General features: G+C 49.1%; 1 protein-coding gene across 1 annotated transcript in view; it reads right to left on the reverse strand.

Annotated features, from left to right (window-relative positions):
• Window positions 1-10,774, reverse strand: part of LOC142311528 (potassium channel subfamily K member 9-like) — a 106,168-nt gene extending 95,394 nt beyond the window's left edge. The window contains exons 1-2 of the mRNA XM_075350036.1: window positions 10,496-10,774; window positions 8,348-8,765 (exon numbers count right to left, since the gene is read on the reverse strand). Coding sequence (XP_075206151.1) covers window positions 8,348-8,678 — 331 coding nt within the window. The 5' untranslated portion in view covers window positions 8,679-8,765; window positions 10,496-10,774. The remainder of the gene's footprint in view (window positions 1-8,347; window positions 8,766-10,495) is intronic.
• Window positions 10,775-18,067: the final 7,293 nt, after the last annotated feature.

An 18,067-nucleotide genomic window follows, 5' to 3' on the forward strand; every position in this document is an offset into this window, starting at 1 on the left:
CGAACGCAACTACACCATCGGTGATCGGGAGTTACTGGCCGTCAAGCTGGCCTTGGAAGAATGGCGCTACCTCTTGGAGGGAGCAGTATACCCCGTGATCATCTACACAGACCACAAGAATCTGGAGTACCTACGGTCAGCCCAAAGACTGAACCCGCGACAAGCCCGCTGGTCCTTGTTTTTTGCTTGATTTGATTTCCAACTCCATTTTCGGTCCGCGGATAAGAACGTGCGGGCAGACGCCTTGTCTAGGTCCTTCGTGCCCGTGGAGCTGGAGGAGGAGACGTTCCAGCCCATCATCAGCCCCAGTAAAATTATTCCGGTGGCTCCTGTCGCTCTGACTCAGATACCCCCAGGGAAAACCTATGTCTCAGATACGGACAGACAGAGAGTCCTGCACTGGGGTCATGCCTCGAAGATCGCCGGCCATGCTGGTCAGAAGAAGACTTGGAGCATGATTGTCCGTCACTATTGGTGGCCGTCTCTCCGTAAAGACGTCGCAACCTTTGTCTCAGCCTGTCCATCCTGTGCCCGGAACAAGACACCCAAGCACCTACCATATGGACGTCTTCTGCCCCTGCCCATTCCTTCCGTTCCGTGGCAACATATTGCAATGGACTTCATTACAGACTTACCCTTGTCCTCTGGACACACGGTCATATGGGTTGTGGTGGACCGTTTCTCAAAGATGGCTCACTTCGTTCCCATGACCGGGCTGCCCTCTGCCCAGGAGCTAGCTGACTCCTTCATACAACACATATTCCGATTGCATGGCTTTCCTGCACACATTGTGTCCGACAGAGGAACTCAGTTTACCTCGCGCTTCTGGAGGGCTCTCTGCAAACATCTGGGAGTATCCTTGGACTTTTCTTCGGCCTACCACCCTCAGTCGAATGGCCAAGTGGAACGGGTCAATCAGATCCTGACTTCCTTCCTGCGCCACTACGTCAACATCCATCACGACGATTGGTCCACGCTTCTTCCTTGGGCTGAAGTCTCCCACAACCAACACATCAGCGAGTCCACCTCCAGCTCTCCCTTCCAGGTCGTTTACGGACTTCAGCCTTCTGTCCCGTTGCCAGTATCCTCGGCTTCCGATGTCCGCAGGGCAGATGCTCTGGTTCGGGACTTCTCAGCTATATGGAGCTCTGTCAAGACTTCTCTAGAGCGTGCTTCTTTGCGGATGAAGAGACATGCGGACAAAAGGCGCCTGGATCCCCCATGTTTCTCCCCAGGTGATCTGGTCTGGCTTGCATCCAGATATGTCCGATTGAAGTTGCCATCGTACAAGTTGGGTCCTCGTTACATCGGGCCGTTTAAAGTCATCAGCAAGATTAATGCTGTCTCCTACAAGCTGCAGCTTCCGGCCACGATGCGGATACCCAACTCCTTCCATGTCTCCTTGCTCAAGCCTGTTGTCCTTGGTCCCTTCTCCGCTGGTGCCGGTACTGCTCCTCCTCCCATCGCTGACGATGACATCTATGCGGTAAGGGATATCGTGGCCATGAAGACCGTGCGAGGTCGGCAATACTTCCTGGTGGACTGGGCGGGTTATGGTCCCAAGGATAGGTCCTGGGAGCCCCGGGAGAATGTTGGCACCCCTCTGATTCGTGCCTTTCTGTCCCGGTTGCGGGGAGGGGGGCGTGGAGGAGGGGGTACTGTCACGCTTCCCGGTCCCCGTGCCCCGCTCTCCGGTCCCCGTGGTCCGCCTCCCGGTTCCCGGCGGCGTTCCCTGCTCACCACCCCGGTCCCGGCCTCTTCTTCCTCATCTGCGCCCCCCATGTGTCCTGCTTCCCGCTCCTGGCGCCCCTCTGCGACATGGGACACTCACCCGGGCACTCCTGCTTCCTCTGCACCGCTCCCTGGACTGGCTTCTGGCACACGGGCCTCGCGCATGCGCATTAGGGCGCGCGCGCGGTCATTGACCCTCTCTTAAAGGGCCAGCACCTAGAAACAGAAAATTGCATAGACAGGTACAGGGTATATTAGGATTCTCTTTCCTGATGGGCGGGGCCTGTTCTACGTGTTTAGTAAGCTAGGAGTTCAAGTCCCCGTATTACTGTGTTCAGTATTAACCCCTGTCTGTCTCGCAGAGCCTGTTCTGCCACGCCAGCCGGTCCTGACCACGTCTGTTCCAGTCCTACTGACGGTGACTTCGGCGGAACTTCCACCACCTCTGCAGCTCTGCCAGTCTCCAGTCCCTGGCTCTGTTTGGTGACCCGTCCCCTCGCTCAGCAGGTTCCGGATTCCGTCTGACCCTTCAACCCAGCCTCGGACCCTGAGCCTCGTCACCCGGACTGCCTTCTGGAACTCCGTGTTCTCAGCAACAGCTACTTTCCCGCTTCCTACGGACTGTCTTGCTACCAGTAGTGCTTCGGCTGCCGTGCATCAAGACCCTCTGGCGGGGTGACCGGCCTGGCTGCCTCACCAAGGGAACCCGGTGTACGGTCCAGTGTTTCCACCACCCGGACGTAACAGATTTTCGTATTGCCCACATCTGTTACTTCCCACAGGTGAGTTTGAATGATCATCACATGCTTGAAACAAAGTTGTTTACCCACAATTCTGGAAAGGTGCCAATAATTTTGACTGACCTATTTTTGGGGTTGTGTGTGAAATTATGTCCAATATGCCTCTTTTGCTCTTTTTCTTCCTTCTGTTCTAATACACACAAAAGGAAAGAAATATTTATACAAGAAAACATAATTGCAATAATTTTCTGGGAGAAATACTTCATTTTCTGGAACAATTTCAAGGCTGCCAGCACTTTTGCCTGTGACTGTAGATTAAAATTTAACTGATTACAGACGCTGAGCTTTCCCAGGCAAGACCACTTCTGTGCAGACAGAGACTATTGCAATTTACCGCTTATTAAAAATTCTCAAGGATGTAAGGATTTTTAATGCTATTGATCACTGCTCCTTACCAAGGTTACCGACCACCACAGAGATGCACTGTTCTCTAGGCAATCGCTATAAAGTTTACAACTGCTGGATTTAGTGACCCTGTCCTCCTTATCTGCTTGAATGATCAGATAGAGCGCGAAAAGGATCAGGCCATTGACTAAAGGGTGCTTTACACTCTGCGACATCGCTAGCGATGTGACACGCCAGATCGCAGATAAAATTTTCCGCGATCGCACATTGGTCATTTTTTTATAGCGCCGGTCACATGTGCGATCTCGGCAAATCGTATGTGCGATCTGGCATGTTACATCGCTAACGAGATCGCTAGCGATGTCGCAGCGTATAAAGCACCCTTAAGCTATTCGGTCTGTCAAAACTATCAGTCTTCAGGAGCACAGCCCCCAGCAAGCAAAAAGCCAGGGAGAGCTGTGCTCCTGAAGATAGAAACTTGAGACAACACCTTTAACTAACTGATCTGAAGAAAGTGGAGGACTTGGTGGGAAGATACGGTGGCAGGACAGGCGACTAGAATATTACATTATTTTTTAATCCCTTCCTAGCCCTCCGTGTGTTATATTTTGGGGTCTAAAGAAAGCTTAGAGCACAATAAACATCTTTTCGGGGCACATTTGATTTGGTCTGAATTTAATCTGTTGGCTGAAACAAATTAGGAAATGTACATTTACCAACATAAAGCAAAGAAATGGTCCATCATTCAGAGGTTACGATGATAAAGGAGCCGGCTTATTGGACTCTAAGGAAACTGTCTGTTTCCATGGTCACCTTGATATTGTCCTGAAAAAATGTGAACATCATTTCACCCAGATTTTTTATTTTAGGCTTTATTCCTTGCCGAAGAACAGAAGACTAAAGGGAATAGTGAGAACAGTGAGCGTTATCAATGACATCTGTAGAAGCTTAGTGACACTTTTTCTCACATATCGGAGTATCTTTGAAAAAAAAGGAGTGATGACTTATCTGCAAGTGTCCTGATGAGGAATCTGGATCCAGAGGCCATAGAAGATGCAGGTAAAGGACGTGTGTTAGGCCAAACTGACCGTATGAACTAACACATAGCCCTGTAGATGATACAGCCCCTAGAGTGCTCTAATCTCCGCTTCTGTTCTGCAGAAGCTTAATCAAGTTGCAAAAAAGGGTGTTTTGTGCACTCTTGGTGTGAACACGCATCTTCTCAGTGATGTGCACCTCATCAGAAATGCTGCTCCACTCAAGGACTGAAGCAGATGGTAGAGATGATTTTGGTGGTCAGGCACATGCCTACCCCTCCTCCACCACACAGTTCATTTTGGAGGTCAGGCACCAACATACCTCTCTCGAGCTCTCCCACACACACACAGATCCCTGGGACTCATGTAAAGTCAGAAAAATAAAATTACGAAATATTGCACAACTTCGTGTTGTCCAGATGTTTTGCACTTTTTTTATGATGTTTTATGCCAAAAAAAAAAACCCCAGGTGTCAACACTTTGATGAATCAGCTGCTAAGGGTGTGCTCATACTGTATTTTTTTTGCAATTTTTTAGCAGATCCTGTTAAAACATGGTGCAAGAAGTACTAGCATACAAGGTGGCCATTAAATTACCTAAGGTGTTTGGAGCCGTGTGCGCCAAACCGTGTGAACAGTTATGTTAGTCTGTGGAACAATTGTGACATCTCCAATTATCAGCACACGGTTTTTGGGCCACTCGCTCACTCTGTACAGCGCCGCTTTTTTACCTGGTGGGGAGTTTTGGTATATTTTTTTTTTGTTAAAGATGCCTTCCGTTTCCCCATGCCTTGAATAGCATACATACCAATTTTCAGCCAATTCTGTCCACTGGGTCAGTCTTCACACGGCTCCAAACACCTTAGGTTATTTTATGGCCACCATGTATATTCATAAAGTCAGGCTTTTGCACACCTCAAACACTTAAAGGGAGCTGTCACCTTGGATATAGGGTTAAAGGATTGGTCCACTACTTTGAAAACCCCTTCTCATTCCCCTTGTTTGCTCCTGTAAAAATAAACATATACTCACCTCCTATGCGGCTGCGGTTCCAGTGATGTCTAAAGCTGCGTTCCTGGTGTCCTTATGACATTATTATAACACATGATCCCCGCGACCAATCAGCACTGACTTCCTTTACTCAGCCTTGGATGTTTGAGGAGGAAGTCAGCGCAGCGCTCACATCCTGCTCAAATGTGTCCAAAAGCAGGGAGACAGACGCTGGGCGCTGATTGATCATGGAGCTTGCTTTTCATAATAGGGTCATAAGGCCACTGGAAAAGTGGCTTTAGTCATCGCTGGAACCATTGTCGCACCGGAGGGGAGTATAGCTTTATTTATTTGTTTTTTTAACGGGGGCGAACAAGGGGAATAAGTAGGAGCTGTCCAAGTAGTGGACATCCCCTTTAATCTGCAGGTAGAAAGTGTTACAATGCTGTCCAGCCGCCTAAGGTTAGGTTCACATTTCCGTTGTTTATGATCAGTCACAATCCGCTGCTCTGATAAACAATGCAATCCGTTTAGCCGATTCCGTTGTTTCCTATAGACTTGTATGAGCGGCGGATTGCGTCTGATGCCCTTGCGTCGCATCCGCCGCCTGACTGATCAGTCGGGGAACGACTGACCGTCGGGCGGCAGGAACGCAGCATGTAACGTTTTTTGAGCAGCAGAATCCTTATGTTTTCACTGCGCATGCTCAAATCTTGTGTTTAACCATTCAAATGAATGTGTGTCTCTCTCTCGGCGGCCGAACGATTAGCTGATCGCCCGGCTTCTGTGAGTGATCAGCTGATCTCACGGCCGCCGGCTTTTGAGAGCGATCAGCTGATCGTTCACAATAGCGGCCGATCAGCTGATCGCTTTCAAAAGCCGGCGGCCGGGAGATCAGCTGATCGTTCTCTCTCTCTCGTTTTACAATCGAATCCGCTTTATGATGACAATGAATTCCAATTCTTGTCATCCGTTGTACAACGCATAAGTCACAAGCGTCAAGCAACGGATGTGACTGATGCAAAATAACGGAAATGTGAACCAAGCCTAACTGAAAAAGCAGCAATGGGCAAAATTTAACTTGATTCGTCCCAGGAGTCGCCAAGTTTCAGTCATAGAGGAACTCTAACAGTCACCGCTCACAAGAAGAAAATCATTTTCCTCCCGGTAGCTGCACTTTTAGTAACGCGGCCGGGCTGCATTTAAACTACTAGCATTTAAGATATTGTCAATTTCTCTTGAGGGAACGCTAAACTTTTATTTACAGATTTTCCCCATAGAATTGCAGTAGATGTAAAAAATCCACAAGAAACGGACTAAACATATTGAATTCATACATGACTATGACAATAAAGTTGTATAAAGGCCAAATACCAGGATGCATCAAAATCAAAGCAGCTTTATTTAAAAGATTACATACCCCCCAAAAAAAGATGAAAATCGCAGCATCATGTCTTTTTGCATTCTGGGACTAGCAGTTGTCTTTAAAGAGGACCAACCTCCAGGATTTTCCTATATAAACTAAAGTCAGTGCTATACTGGCACTATCAGACTGATTCTATACATACCTTTAGTTGTGAGATCGAATGTATAGTTTCTGAAATACAGGCAAGTAAAGTTTGTGAAATGCACTGTTACTTGATTGATAGGTGCAACGAAATATCTAATAGGTGGGTCGGGTTTTGCTAGTTATTCCCACCCTATGTTTAGAATCACCCTGATAACTAAAGCCAGTGCTATACTTGCACCCAGGCTGATTCTAAACATAGGGTGGGAATAACTAGCAATACCCGACCCACCTATTAGATATTCTGTTGCATCTATCGATCAAGTAACAGTGCATTTCACAAACTTTACTTGCCTATATTTTAGAAACTATACATTCGATCTCACAACTAAAGGTATGTATAGAATCAGCATGATAGTGCCAGTGTAGCATTGGCTTTAGTTTATATAGGAAAATCCTGGTGGTTGGTCCTCTTCAAATATTTAGTTTAAAATAAAAAAAAAAACACACATGCTAAACAAATGCATGTATAAAATGCACATAAATGTAAACGTTGCTCACATAAATAGTGTGGAAAGTCAATGACTCACTAAAAACTCATCAAAAGCACATAGTCACTTTTGAAAAGCTAGTGAAAAAAAAGGAAGTGCATGTCACTTGTCTGAAGGGGGTCCTGATGGAAGCTGCTCCAAACTAGGCACGATCCAATCAGAAAGCTACAATAAAATGCTTCGGGAAACAAAAAACACCTCCAAGCCCTACCCACCCCCACAAAATATATATATATATATATATATATATATATATATATATATATATATATATATATATATTGGAACCACGGCTAGTAAACCTAAATTGTTGCTTGTGGGTGCAAGGGTCCAAAAGCCAGCATACTGCAAGGGTTAACACAGAGAATTCGGGTATGCCTATATTGTCAAGATCCGATCTGTTGTTTATTTGCTTTGTTTCTTTCAGCAGCAGGAGCCTTATCATTGCTGGACTACAATGTTACCTGCACCGTGGTCCGACACACCCCATCCTCTGATTGTACATTCACAGTGAGGTGGCAATCTCTATTGAGAGCCGGGTGAGGGTGGGACAGCTCTCTCAGCTCTGCTATATGACTAAATGTACAAAATTCTGATTGTATCAGAATGCCTGCACCCAGTAATCTAAGTGATACATTGTTGGATTCAGGGTCTCTTTGCCTAGATTATACAGCTCTCAGATGGGGTAGCAAAAACCTGCTGGCAGATTCCCTTAAACAGTCCCTTTTGTTATGTAGACCCTTTTCACTTGTACTATAATAATAATAATAATAATAGTAATAATAAACAGTGCAACTTCTTACAGTACCGTTAAATCAGTACAGAAGATGAGAAAACTGCATAAGATACAATTCCTTAATATAAAACGTTGTTATAAGGAACGCCTTGAGATCTTACAATAACCAACCTTTCAGCTGCTCTGTAGATTTATGCAGGTTGTTACGGAATTACTATTTATGCAATTTCCTTATTTTTGTAAATGGTACATTACTCAGGATTGGAGGCCAGCTCACCCCCTCCGCCTGTTTCACACAACTATATAATTTGTATAGTGCATAGGAAAGCGATATCCTTTCTAAAGCTAGAAAGCCGGCAATCACAAATCATTTCATCAGCTTTCTATTCAGAGGTAAAATCAGGTAAAAAGCTTTTTCAGTCTGAAAAGCCAAAATCTGTATTATGTAATTCAGCTTAAAAGATGGAATTTTCCTCTTCACGGTGTAGTGTAACATTTATTACATTACATAGGATGTGGGGTGTGTATATTCATTTTTATTGAGTTTTACATAGGACTGCAGGGACATCTGCTGAACTGTGTTACCATAGGTTATAAAGGAGACATCTTCAGCTCTGCTATATCTGAACACATGGCAGCACCAACTCTTACCTATTGTAGTAATTACTGTAATAGCAAAATAAAAGGAGCCAGCAAATTTCCACTGCTTGCCTGCTCGGTGGGGCTCGGACTGTAGGACCACGCGCTCGATCTCTCGGTAATCCTCCTCGGTGAAATGATATTTCTTCTTCAGGTCTGTCCTCTTTTCCTCCAAGATCCTCTTTCTGGAACTTTCAGATTCTGATTCCAGGGCATCAAAAACTGCAGCTCCCACCAGAAGATAGGAGAACATGCAGAGGATCAGAGACAGGGTCCGGATATTCTGCTTCTTCATTTTGTGTAGGAAGAGTGACAATCCGGACCTGAACATGAAACTAGACATTCGTTCACAGGACGACCTGCGACTGATCACATCTTAGTGCCGGGGGCTTCACGGTCTCCAGACAATCCCACAAGCCATAGGGGGCACCTGGAGGGAGAGACAAATGCCGGACTGAGCTTGTAGGAACAGAGCCTCACTCATCAGGACTGGTGATCGTATGTCATAGTGTAGCACAGACAAGTTTCACTCTTGGATCCAAACAATCCCATGTAGTGGGATGTCCGGTGTCATCAGGAAACACTCAGCTCTGCTACATTTGTGGACAAATCCTATATGGGGTTATTCTAAATTCAAGAATATGGAAACTGCATAGAAAGCAATTCCCTGTACTATGGACGGGGGGGGGGGGGGGGGGGGCGTGTATAGATATAGACAATGTTAACCAGCCCCCATACAATGGCTTCCCCCAGAGACCCCATAATATACACTTACTAAGCAATTCCCTGTACTGTCCTCTTCACTCTGTATCAATCGGGGGCGGGGGGGGGGGGATATATATATATATATATATATATATACATACATACATATATATAATACACACACACAATGGTAACCAGCCCCCATACAATGGCTTCCCCCAGAGACCCCATAATATACACTTACTAAGCAGTTCCCTGTACTGTCCTCTTCACTCTGTATCAATCGGGGGGGGGGGTGGGGATATGTATATATATATATATATATATATATATATATATATATATATATATATATACACATATATATATATATAATACACACACACACACACACACAATGGTAACCGGCCCCCCATACAATGGCTTCCCCCAGAGACCCCATAATATACACTTACTAAGCAATTCCCTGTACTGTCCTCTTCACTCTGTATCAATCGGGGGGGGGGGGGGGATATGTATGTATGTATATATATATATATATATATATAATACACACACACACACAATGGTAACCGGCCCCCCATACAATGGCTTCCCCCAGAGACCCCATAATATACACTTACTAAGCAATTCCCTGTACTGTCCTCTTCATTCTGTATCAATGGGGGGGGCATATATATATATAATACACACACACACACAATGGTAACCGGCCCCCCATACAATGGCTGACCTCATAATATACATTTACTAATTCATTCCCTGTACTGTCCTCTCCACTCTGTGGATGGGGGGCGTGCCCAGATATACACAATGATAACCAGACCCCCATCCAATGCCTTCCCCCAGAGACCCCATAATATACATTTACTAAGCAATTCCCTATACTATGGATGGGGGGACGTGCGTAGATATACACAATGATAACCGCCCCCCCCCCCATACAATGCCTTCCCCCAGAGACCCCATAAGATACATTTACTGAGGATTCCATATACTGTGGATGGGGGGACGTGCGTAAATATACACAATGATAACCGGCCTCCCATACAATGCCTTCCCCCAGAGACCCCAAAATATACACTTACTGAGCAATTCCCTAACTGCTTATGCACAATGCCCAGATGGCTATATCTAGCCCCAGACTGCTGGGATCTGCATTGCAACACCAAGGAATTTTGCGAAATTACTTGCCCTCTTCACTAGGGTCCATGATAGGGAATTGCTAGTTGAGTAATTGCCTGATAAATTCTGCAATCAGAATATGACATGGCATTATACAGGGCATACAAATGTGACCTTGGACATGTCCAACAATCAATAGTTAGCTGGCAAACTTTAGCAGCATAACATGGTATGGCCCCTGTATACAAGTGTCTCACCTACAGGTATGGCTCACGCAGCCACGATGGGGGTGATGCATGTATAGTAATAGGTGTATCTGGGCGAGCTCACCTCTCACAGGTTCTGTGTCCGTGAAGCCTGGACTCCCTACAGACACCGTCATTCTCGGGACCCTACAAGTGGTGAAGCCTCCGTAGTCCTGGCTGAGTGTGGGTCATACCATTGTGGCGACCACCCCTGTGCACCTGGACCTCTTCACTCCCGTAGCCACCCCTGAGCCGGCCGGGAGGGGGCGCCCCCTGCGCCGCTAGCGGAGGCGCCGCTGACTGCTCTCCATCACTCCCAGGTGCCTTTTGAACTGGCCCGCGACAGGCTGCTGTCTCAGCACTCGAGAACCCACTGCGCATGCTCAGCTTTTAACTCTTGCCTGAAGGATAGGAGGAGGGTGGGGGTGCAGCATCCCCTTGGAGATGTGCCATAGCAACAGAGATAGCAGAATTTAAGATTTTCTCCCACTTAGCAACATGCAGTGTATACTTAGTGAGTAGCAGCTCCCCTGTGGTAGAGAGCGCAGGGTGGAGGGCACAGGGCTTGTGTAATCACTCTCTAATAGCATCTGATGGCAACTGGTGCCCATCTCCCATAGGAAGTGCTGGCCCCGCATTAACAGACATTAAAGCCTTTCATTTCTGTAACGTTTAGTTGCCAGCCTCTCTAAATTGCTTTTATAAATCTACTATTAAAAACAGCGTTATCAGTAAACATTGCTGATCAGAGTGCCCCCATAAAGTGTACCAGAGTGCCCCCATAAAGTATACCAGAGTGCCCCCATAAAGTATACCAGAGTGCCCCCATAAAGTGTACCAGAGTGCCCCCATAAAGTGTACCAGAGTGCCCCCATAAAGTATACCAGAGTGCCCCCATAAAGTATACCAGAGTGCCCCCATAAAGTGTACCAGAGTGCCCCCATAAAGTGTACCAGAGTGCCCCCATAAAGTATACCAGAGTGCCCCCATAAAGTATACCAGAGAGCCCCCATAAGGTATACCAGAGTGCCCCCATAAAGTATACCAGAGTGCCCCCATAAAGTATACCAGAGAGCCCCCATAAAGTATACCAGAGTGCCCCCATAATGTATACCAGAGTGGCCCCATAAAGTATACCAGAGTGCCCCATAAAGTATACCAGAGTGCCCCCATCAAGTGTACCATAGTGCCCCCATAAAGTATACCAGAGTGCCCCATAAAGTATATCAGAGTGCCCCCATAAAGTATACCAGAGTGCCCCCATAAAGTATACCAGAGTGCCCCCATAAAGTATATCAGAGTGCCCCCATAAAGTGTACCATAGTGCCCCCATAAAGTATACCAGAGTGGCCCCAAAAAGTATACCAGAGTGCCCCATAAAGTATATCAGAGTGCCCCCATAAAGTATACCAGAGTGCCCCCATAAAGTATACCAGAGTGCCCCCATAAAGTATATCAGAGTGCCCCCATAAAGTATATCAGAGTGCCCCCATAAAGTGTACCATAGTGCCCCCATAAAGTATACCAGAGTGGCCCCATAAAGTATACCAGAGTGCCCCCATAAAGTATATCAGAGTGCCCCCATAAAGTATACCAGAGTGGCCCCATAAAGTATACCAGAGTGCCCCATAAAGTATATCAGAGTGCCCCCATAAAGTATACCAGAGTGCCCCCATAAAGTATACCAGAGTGCCCCCATAAAGTATGCCAGAGTGCCCCCATAAAGTATATCAGAGTGCCCCCATAAAGTGTACCATAGTGCCCCCATAAAGTATACCAGAGTGGCCCCAAAAAGTATACCAGAGTGCCCCATAAAGTATATCAGAGTGCCCCCATAAAGTATACCAGAGTGCCCCCATAAAGTATACCAGAGTGCCCCCATAAAGTATACCAGAGTGCCCCCATAAAGTATACCAGAGTGCCCCCATAAAGTATATCAGAGTGCCCCCATAAAGTGTACCATAGTGCCCCCATAAAGTATACCAGAGTGGCCCCATAAAGTATACCAGAGTGCCCCCATAAAGTATATCAGAGTGCCCCCATAAAGTATACCAGAGTGCCCCCATAAAGCATATCAGAGTGCCCCCATAAAGTATACCAGAGTGCCCCCATAAAGTATACCAGAGTGCCCCCATAAAGTATATCAGAGTGCCCCCATAAAGTATAGCACAGTGCTCCCATAAAGTATACCAGAGTGCCCCCATAAAGTATATCAGAGTGCCCCCATAAAGTATATCAGAGTGCCCCCATAAAGTATATCAGAGTGCCCCCATAAAGTATACCAGAGTGCCCCCATAAAGTATACCAGAGTGCCCCATAAAATATATCAGAGTGCCCCCATAAAGTATACCAGAGTGCCTCCATAAAGTATACCAGAGTGCCCCCATAAAGTATACCAGAGTGCCCCCATAAGGTATACCAGAGTGCTCCCATAAAGTATATCAGAGTGCCCCCATAAAGTATACCACAGTGCCCCCATAAAGTATACCAGAGTGCCCCCATAAAGTATATCAGAGTGCCCCCATAAAGTATACCAGAGTGCCCCCATAAAGTATACCAGAGTGCCTCCATAAAGTATACCAAAGTGACTCCATAAAGTATACCAGAGTGCCCACATAAAGTATACCAGAGTGCCCCCATAAAGTATATCAGAGTGCCCCCATAAAGTATACCAGAGTGCTCCCATAAAGTATACCAGAGTGCCCCCATAAAGTATACCAGAGTGCCCCCATAAAGTATACCAGAGTGCCCCCATAAAGTATATCAGAGTGCCCCCATAAAGTATACCAGAGTGCCCCCATAAAGTATACCAGAGTGCCCACATAAAGTATATCAGAGTGCCCCCATAAAGTATACCAGAGTGCCCCCATAAAGTATACCAGAGTGCCCCCATAAAGTATACCAGAGTGCCCCCATAAAGTATACCAGAGTGCCCCATAAGGTATACCAGAGTGCCCCCATAAAGTATACCAGAGTGCCCCCATAAAGTATACCAGAGTGCCCCCATAAAGTATATCAGAGTGCCCCCATAAAGTATACCACAGTGCTCCCATAAAGTATATCAGAGTGCCCCCATAAAGTATACCAGAGTGCCCCCATAAAGTATACCAGAGTGCCCCCATAAAGTATACCATAGTGCCCCATAAAATATATCAGAGTGCCCCATAAAGTATACCAGAGTGCCTCCATAAAGTATAGCAGAGTGCCCCCATAAAGTATACCAGAGTGCCCCCATAAGGTATACCAGAGTGGCCCCATAAAGTATATCAGAGTGCCCCCATAAAGTATACCAGAGTGCCCCCATAAAGTATATCAAAGTGCCCCCATAAAGTATACCACAGTGCCCCCATAAAGTATACCACAGTGCTCCCATAAAGTATACCAGAGTGCCCCCATAAAGTATATCAGAGTGCCCCCATAAAGTATACCACAGTGCTCCCATAAAGTATACCAGAGTGCCCCCATAAAGTATACCGGAGTGCCCCCATAAAGTATATCAGAGTGCCCCCATAAAGTATACCAGAGTGCCCCCATAAAGTATATCAGAGTGCCCCCATAAAGTATACCAGAGTGCCCCCATAAAGTATACCAGAGTGCCCCATAAAATATATCAGTGTGCCCCCATAAAGTATACCAGAGTGCCCCATAAAGTATATCAGAGTGCCCCCATAAAGTATACCAGAGTGTCTCCATAAAGTATATCAGAGTGCCCCCATAAAGTATATCAGAGTGCCCCCATAAAGTATACCAGAGTGCCCCCATAAAGTATACCAGAGTGCCCCCATAAAGTATATCAGAGTGCCCCCATAAAGTATACCAGAGTGCTCCCATAAAGTATACCAGAGTGCCCCCATAAAGTATACCAGAGTGCCCCCATAAAGTATACCAGAGTGCCTTCATAAAGTATACCAGAGTGCCTTCATAAAGTATACCAGAGTGCCCCCATAAGCAGTGTGTGCCAAAGTGGCCCCACATACAGTGCCGGACAGAGTGGCCCCACAAACAGTGCCGACCAGAGTGCCTCCATGAGCAGTGTGTGCAAGAGTGTCCCCACAAACAGTGCTGGACAGAGTGCCCCCACAAACAATGCCGGACAGAGTGCTCCCACAAACAATGCCGGACAGAGTGCCTCCATAAGCAGTGTGTGCCAGAGTGCCCCCACAAAGAATTCCGGACATAGTGCCTCCATAAACAAAGCTGGCCAGAGTGCCTCCACAAACAGTACCGGCCAGAGTGCCCCCACAAACAATGCCGGACAGAGTGCCTCCATAAACAAAACTGGCCAGAGTGCCTCCACAAACAGTACCGGACAGAGTGCCCCCACAAACAATGCCGGACAGAGTGCCCCCAGAAACAATGCTGGCCAAAGTGCCCCCACAAACAGTGCTGGCCAGAGTGCTTCCACAAAAATTGCCGATCAGAGTGCCCCATAAACTATGCCAGAGGGCATCCATAAGCATTGTGTGCCAGAGTTCCCCCACAAACAGTGCCTGACAGAGTGCCCCCACAAACAATGCCGGACAGAGTGCCCCCAGAAACAATGCTGGCCAAAGTGCCCCCACAAACAGTGCTGGCCAGAGTGCTTCCACAAAAATTGCCGATCAGAGTGCCCCATAAACTATGCCAGAGGGCATCCATAAGCATTGTGTGCCAGAGTGCCCCCACAAACAGTGCCTGACAGAGTGCCCCCACAAACAATTCCAGCCAGATTACCTCCATAAACAATATCGGCCAGATTACCTCCATAAGCAATGCCGGCCAGATTACCTCCATAAGCAATACCGGCCAAATTACCTCCATAAACAATGCCGGCCAGAGTGCCTCCATAAACAATGCCGGCCAAAGTGCCTCTGTCATGCCCTGGACTAGTCAGGTCATCCCAGGTAGTCCCATGCACACACACACCCTCCCTAAAAAGGTGACAGCAGCCAAACTTCAAAACCTTGTCACCACCCTCCAGGTTTGATGTCCACACCAGGGGGGCGGAGCCAGGCGGTTGGCTCTGCCCACTGAGGAGTTCACAGGACTGGAGGCGGGAAAAAGCAGTAGTTCTAGAGAGTAGTTTGACAGTGGAGGAGAGAAGTCAAGTTCAAGGCCAGACCTGTGACCAGGCCTGCCAATAGTCTACTCAGGTGTCTGGGTTGGAGCCCAGTCACCTCTGGCAAGGAGGCAGACGGTGGTGGCCGACTGCAAGAGCTGGGATTACAGCCGGTGGAACCGTAGGGACCGGGATCGGGCGGTGGCCCGCCGGTACCGAACCGGGGAACCGATTGGAAACCGGAGCACCAGGAGGGGTACTCAGACCCAGTACAAAGCCCAGAATCCACAAGGCTGAGTCAAATCAACTGACTGAGGATTGGACTTAAGGACCTTTCCCACACAAGACCCGACTGAAGACAACAGCCCAACCATTAGGGTAAAGCCACCGCCAAGGCATAGAGACCCAAGGGGCCAGCGTCTGCGGGCAAACAGGGCTCTCCCGACACCCAGCAAGCCGGGGAGCGGACTACCATTGCTTAGGCATAGGAGTCAAAACATTCACATAAATAGGTGCAGGAGAAAGGCGGAAACCACCAACCTGTTAAGGGAGAAGCTGCAGCCAGCTGCGGGCACCGTTCATCACCCCGTTTGGTTTACTAGAGACTCCAGTGTGTTGTATCATAGTGAGTACACCAGTGCCTTCGGGCCGCGCTCCGCGACGCACCGCATAGACACGCCAGCACCATCCATTCCCCCGCCTCAGCACCTCCCTCGGGCCCCCGGGACCATCACTCCCCTACCCACAGAGGGGTCAACACCAAGCTGCGCAACACCGTCCCCGGGAGGCCTAGTCAAAGGCAGCGGTGGTGTCCATCCATTCACCACAACCCGTGGGTGGCGTCACAAACTTATATCCCTTACAAACCACCGCGGCCCCGGCCGTGGAACTCCCCACCGAAGTCCCTGCGTGTAGCGCCAACCCCCTTGCAGAGCGACGTGCCCCCAGGTCTGTGAGGAGCTCGAGCCACCCACCGTACGAGCACGGATCTGAGCGGCTCGGCAGCCGGCCGAGCCCGCGGGGCGGTACACATCGACTCTTCTGGCGTCGTGAAGAGGATAGAACTGTCCACTTACCTGTGGAAGTGCGCCTTGAAGTCATTGTTAGCGGCGTCCCGCTGAAAAATTGCAGAATCTGCCATCTTGTCACCTTCCTGTGGCGCGAAGTTTCCCGCCCAAACCGTCTTCTCCGAGCAGAAAGGGCGTGAAAAAGTGAAGCCCCACCCCCTGTGAGCATAGCGGGGCAGAAAGCAAGTGAAGTGCCCCGAAAAGACCAAGGGGGGCGGGTGAAGATCCAGCCTCATGTGACTGAGGAGATAAAGGGCAGGGACTCCTGGACTCTGCCACCCATTGTGTTCCTGGATCCCGAGAGTGCAACATGTCCGCTCCGTCTGAGAAGCCAGAGTTTCCCGAGCCCACGCCAGGAACAGCGGCGTGGGTGGAAGCCCGGACAGGCATGATGTGCTGCCGTCTCCAAGCCCAGGTACGCTTCCTTATGAGCAATGGGCGGTCGAGATGGAGGGGATAGCCGCCGCCGTGCGGGCACGTGAAGTGGCGGCAGTGTTGGAGGAAAGGGTACGCGACCCTATGTCCGAGAGGGACCGGCCGCTGCAGCTGAGGGACCTGGTCTGCTCCTGCCCCCCATACTGCCTCCCCCACTGCCCCTAATGGTTGCCGCTGTCTCTCCGCCCAGATCCCCACCCCCGTCACCGGTGGCGGAGCCCGTCCCAGACGCCCATGAGGAACCGCCTGTGTTTGCAGCACGTGGACAGCCGTATGCTCGGCCTGCACCAACCCCATTACCCTGGAAGGTGCCCGTCCCGGACGTGATCCCGCCAGTCCCAGAGAAAGCGACACCCCGAGAGTCCCTGGCCCCGGCAGTCCACCCGGCCAAGAGGGAGGATATCGCACCCCGGAGACCTGCCCAGCAAGGAGAACTGGCCGCTTCCCGACCCCAGGCCTTGGCGGAGGCAGCGCAGGGTTGTTGCTGCAAGGCAGCGCCCCAGGCCGCGACACAGCAGGGTTCCCCAGACAAGGTGCAGGTCGTGGCCGGCACAGGGGAGCTCCGGCTGGGCCCAACCCGCGCGCAGGAAGGGCAAATGGACGCCCCGTGCTGGGAGCGGCAGCAGCGCTAGCTGGGCCGGGAAATTGTAGCCCGGGAAAAGAAGAAGGCGGAGGTCCTCGCCCACACCATAAAAGAGAAAGACCATCTTCGCAATGCTACCTTTTGGGTACGGGGCCAGAGGCACGAAGGCCAGGTCAGGAGGTTCGACCCCGACAGAGGGTGGGGGTTCGTGTTTGAGCCCGGCTTGGAAGCGGAGGTCTTCGTGTCCCGTCAGGACGTCTACCCCCTGCCCATGGGTCACCCAGATTGTGACCTGATCCCCGGAGAGCTGGTTAGCTACACCCGCCATTGTGGGGAGAGGGCCTGGTTTGCCTTTGATGTGCAGAGGAGGGCACGCCGTGAAGGCCTGGAGCGCTCCCAGACCCCTCCCCCACCGTGCAGCCCTGGAGTGACCGTTGAGGCTGAGTGTGAGGAGGATGAAAGTTAAAGGCAGCGGAACCCGGCTGCCAAAGTTGAACAGTCCCCGTTGGGACCCTACTGCCCATCTCCTTGGGG

This window comes from Anomaloglossus baeobatrachus, chromosome 5, assembly GCF_048569485.1.
Source record: "Anomaloglossus baeobatrachus isolate aAnoBae1 chromosome 5, aAnoBae1.hap1, whole genome shotgun sequence".
Taxonomy (NCBI): Eukaryota; Metazoa; Chordata; class Amphibia; order Anura; family Aromobatidae; genus Anomaloglossus; species Anomaloglossus baeobatrachus.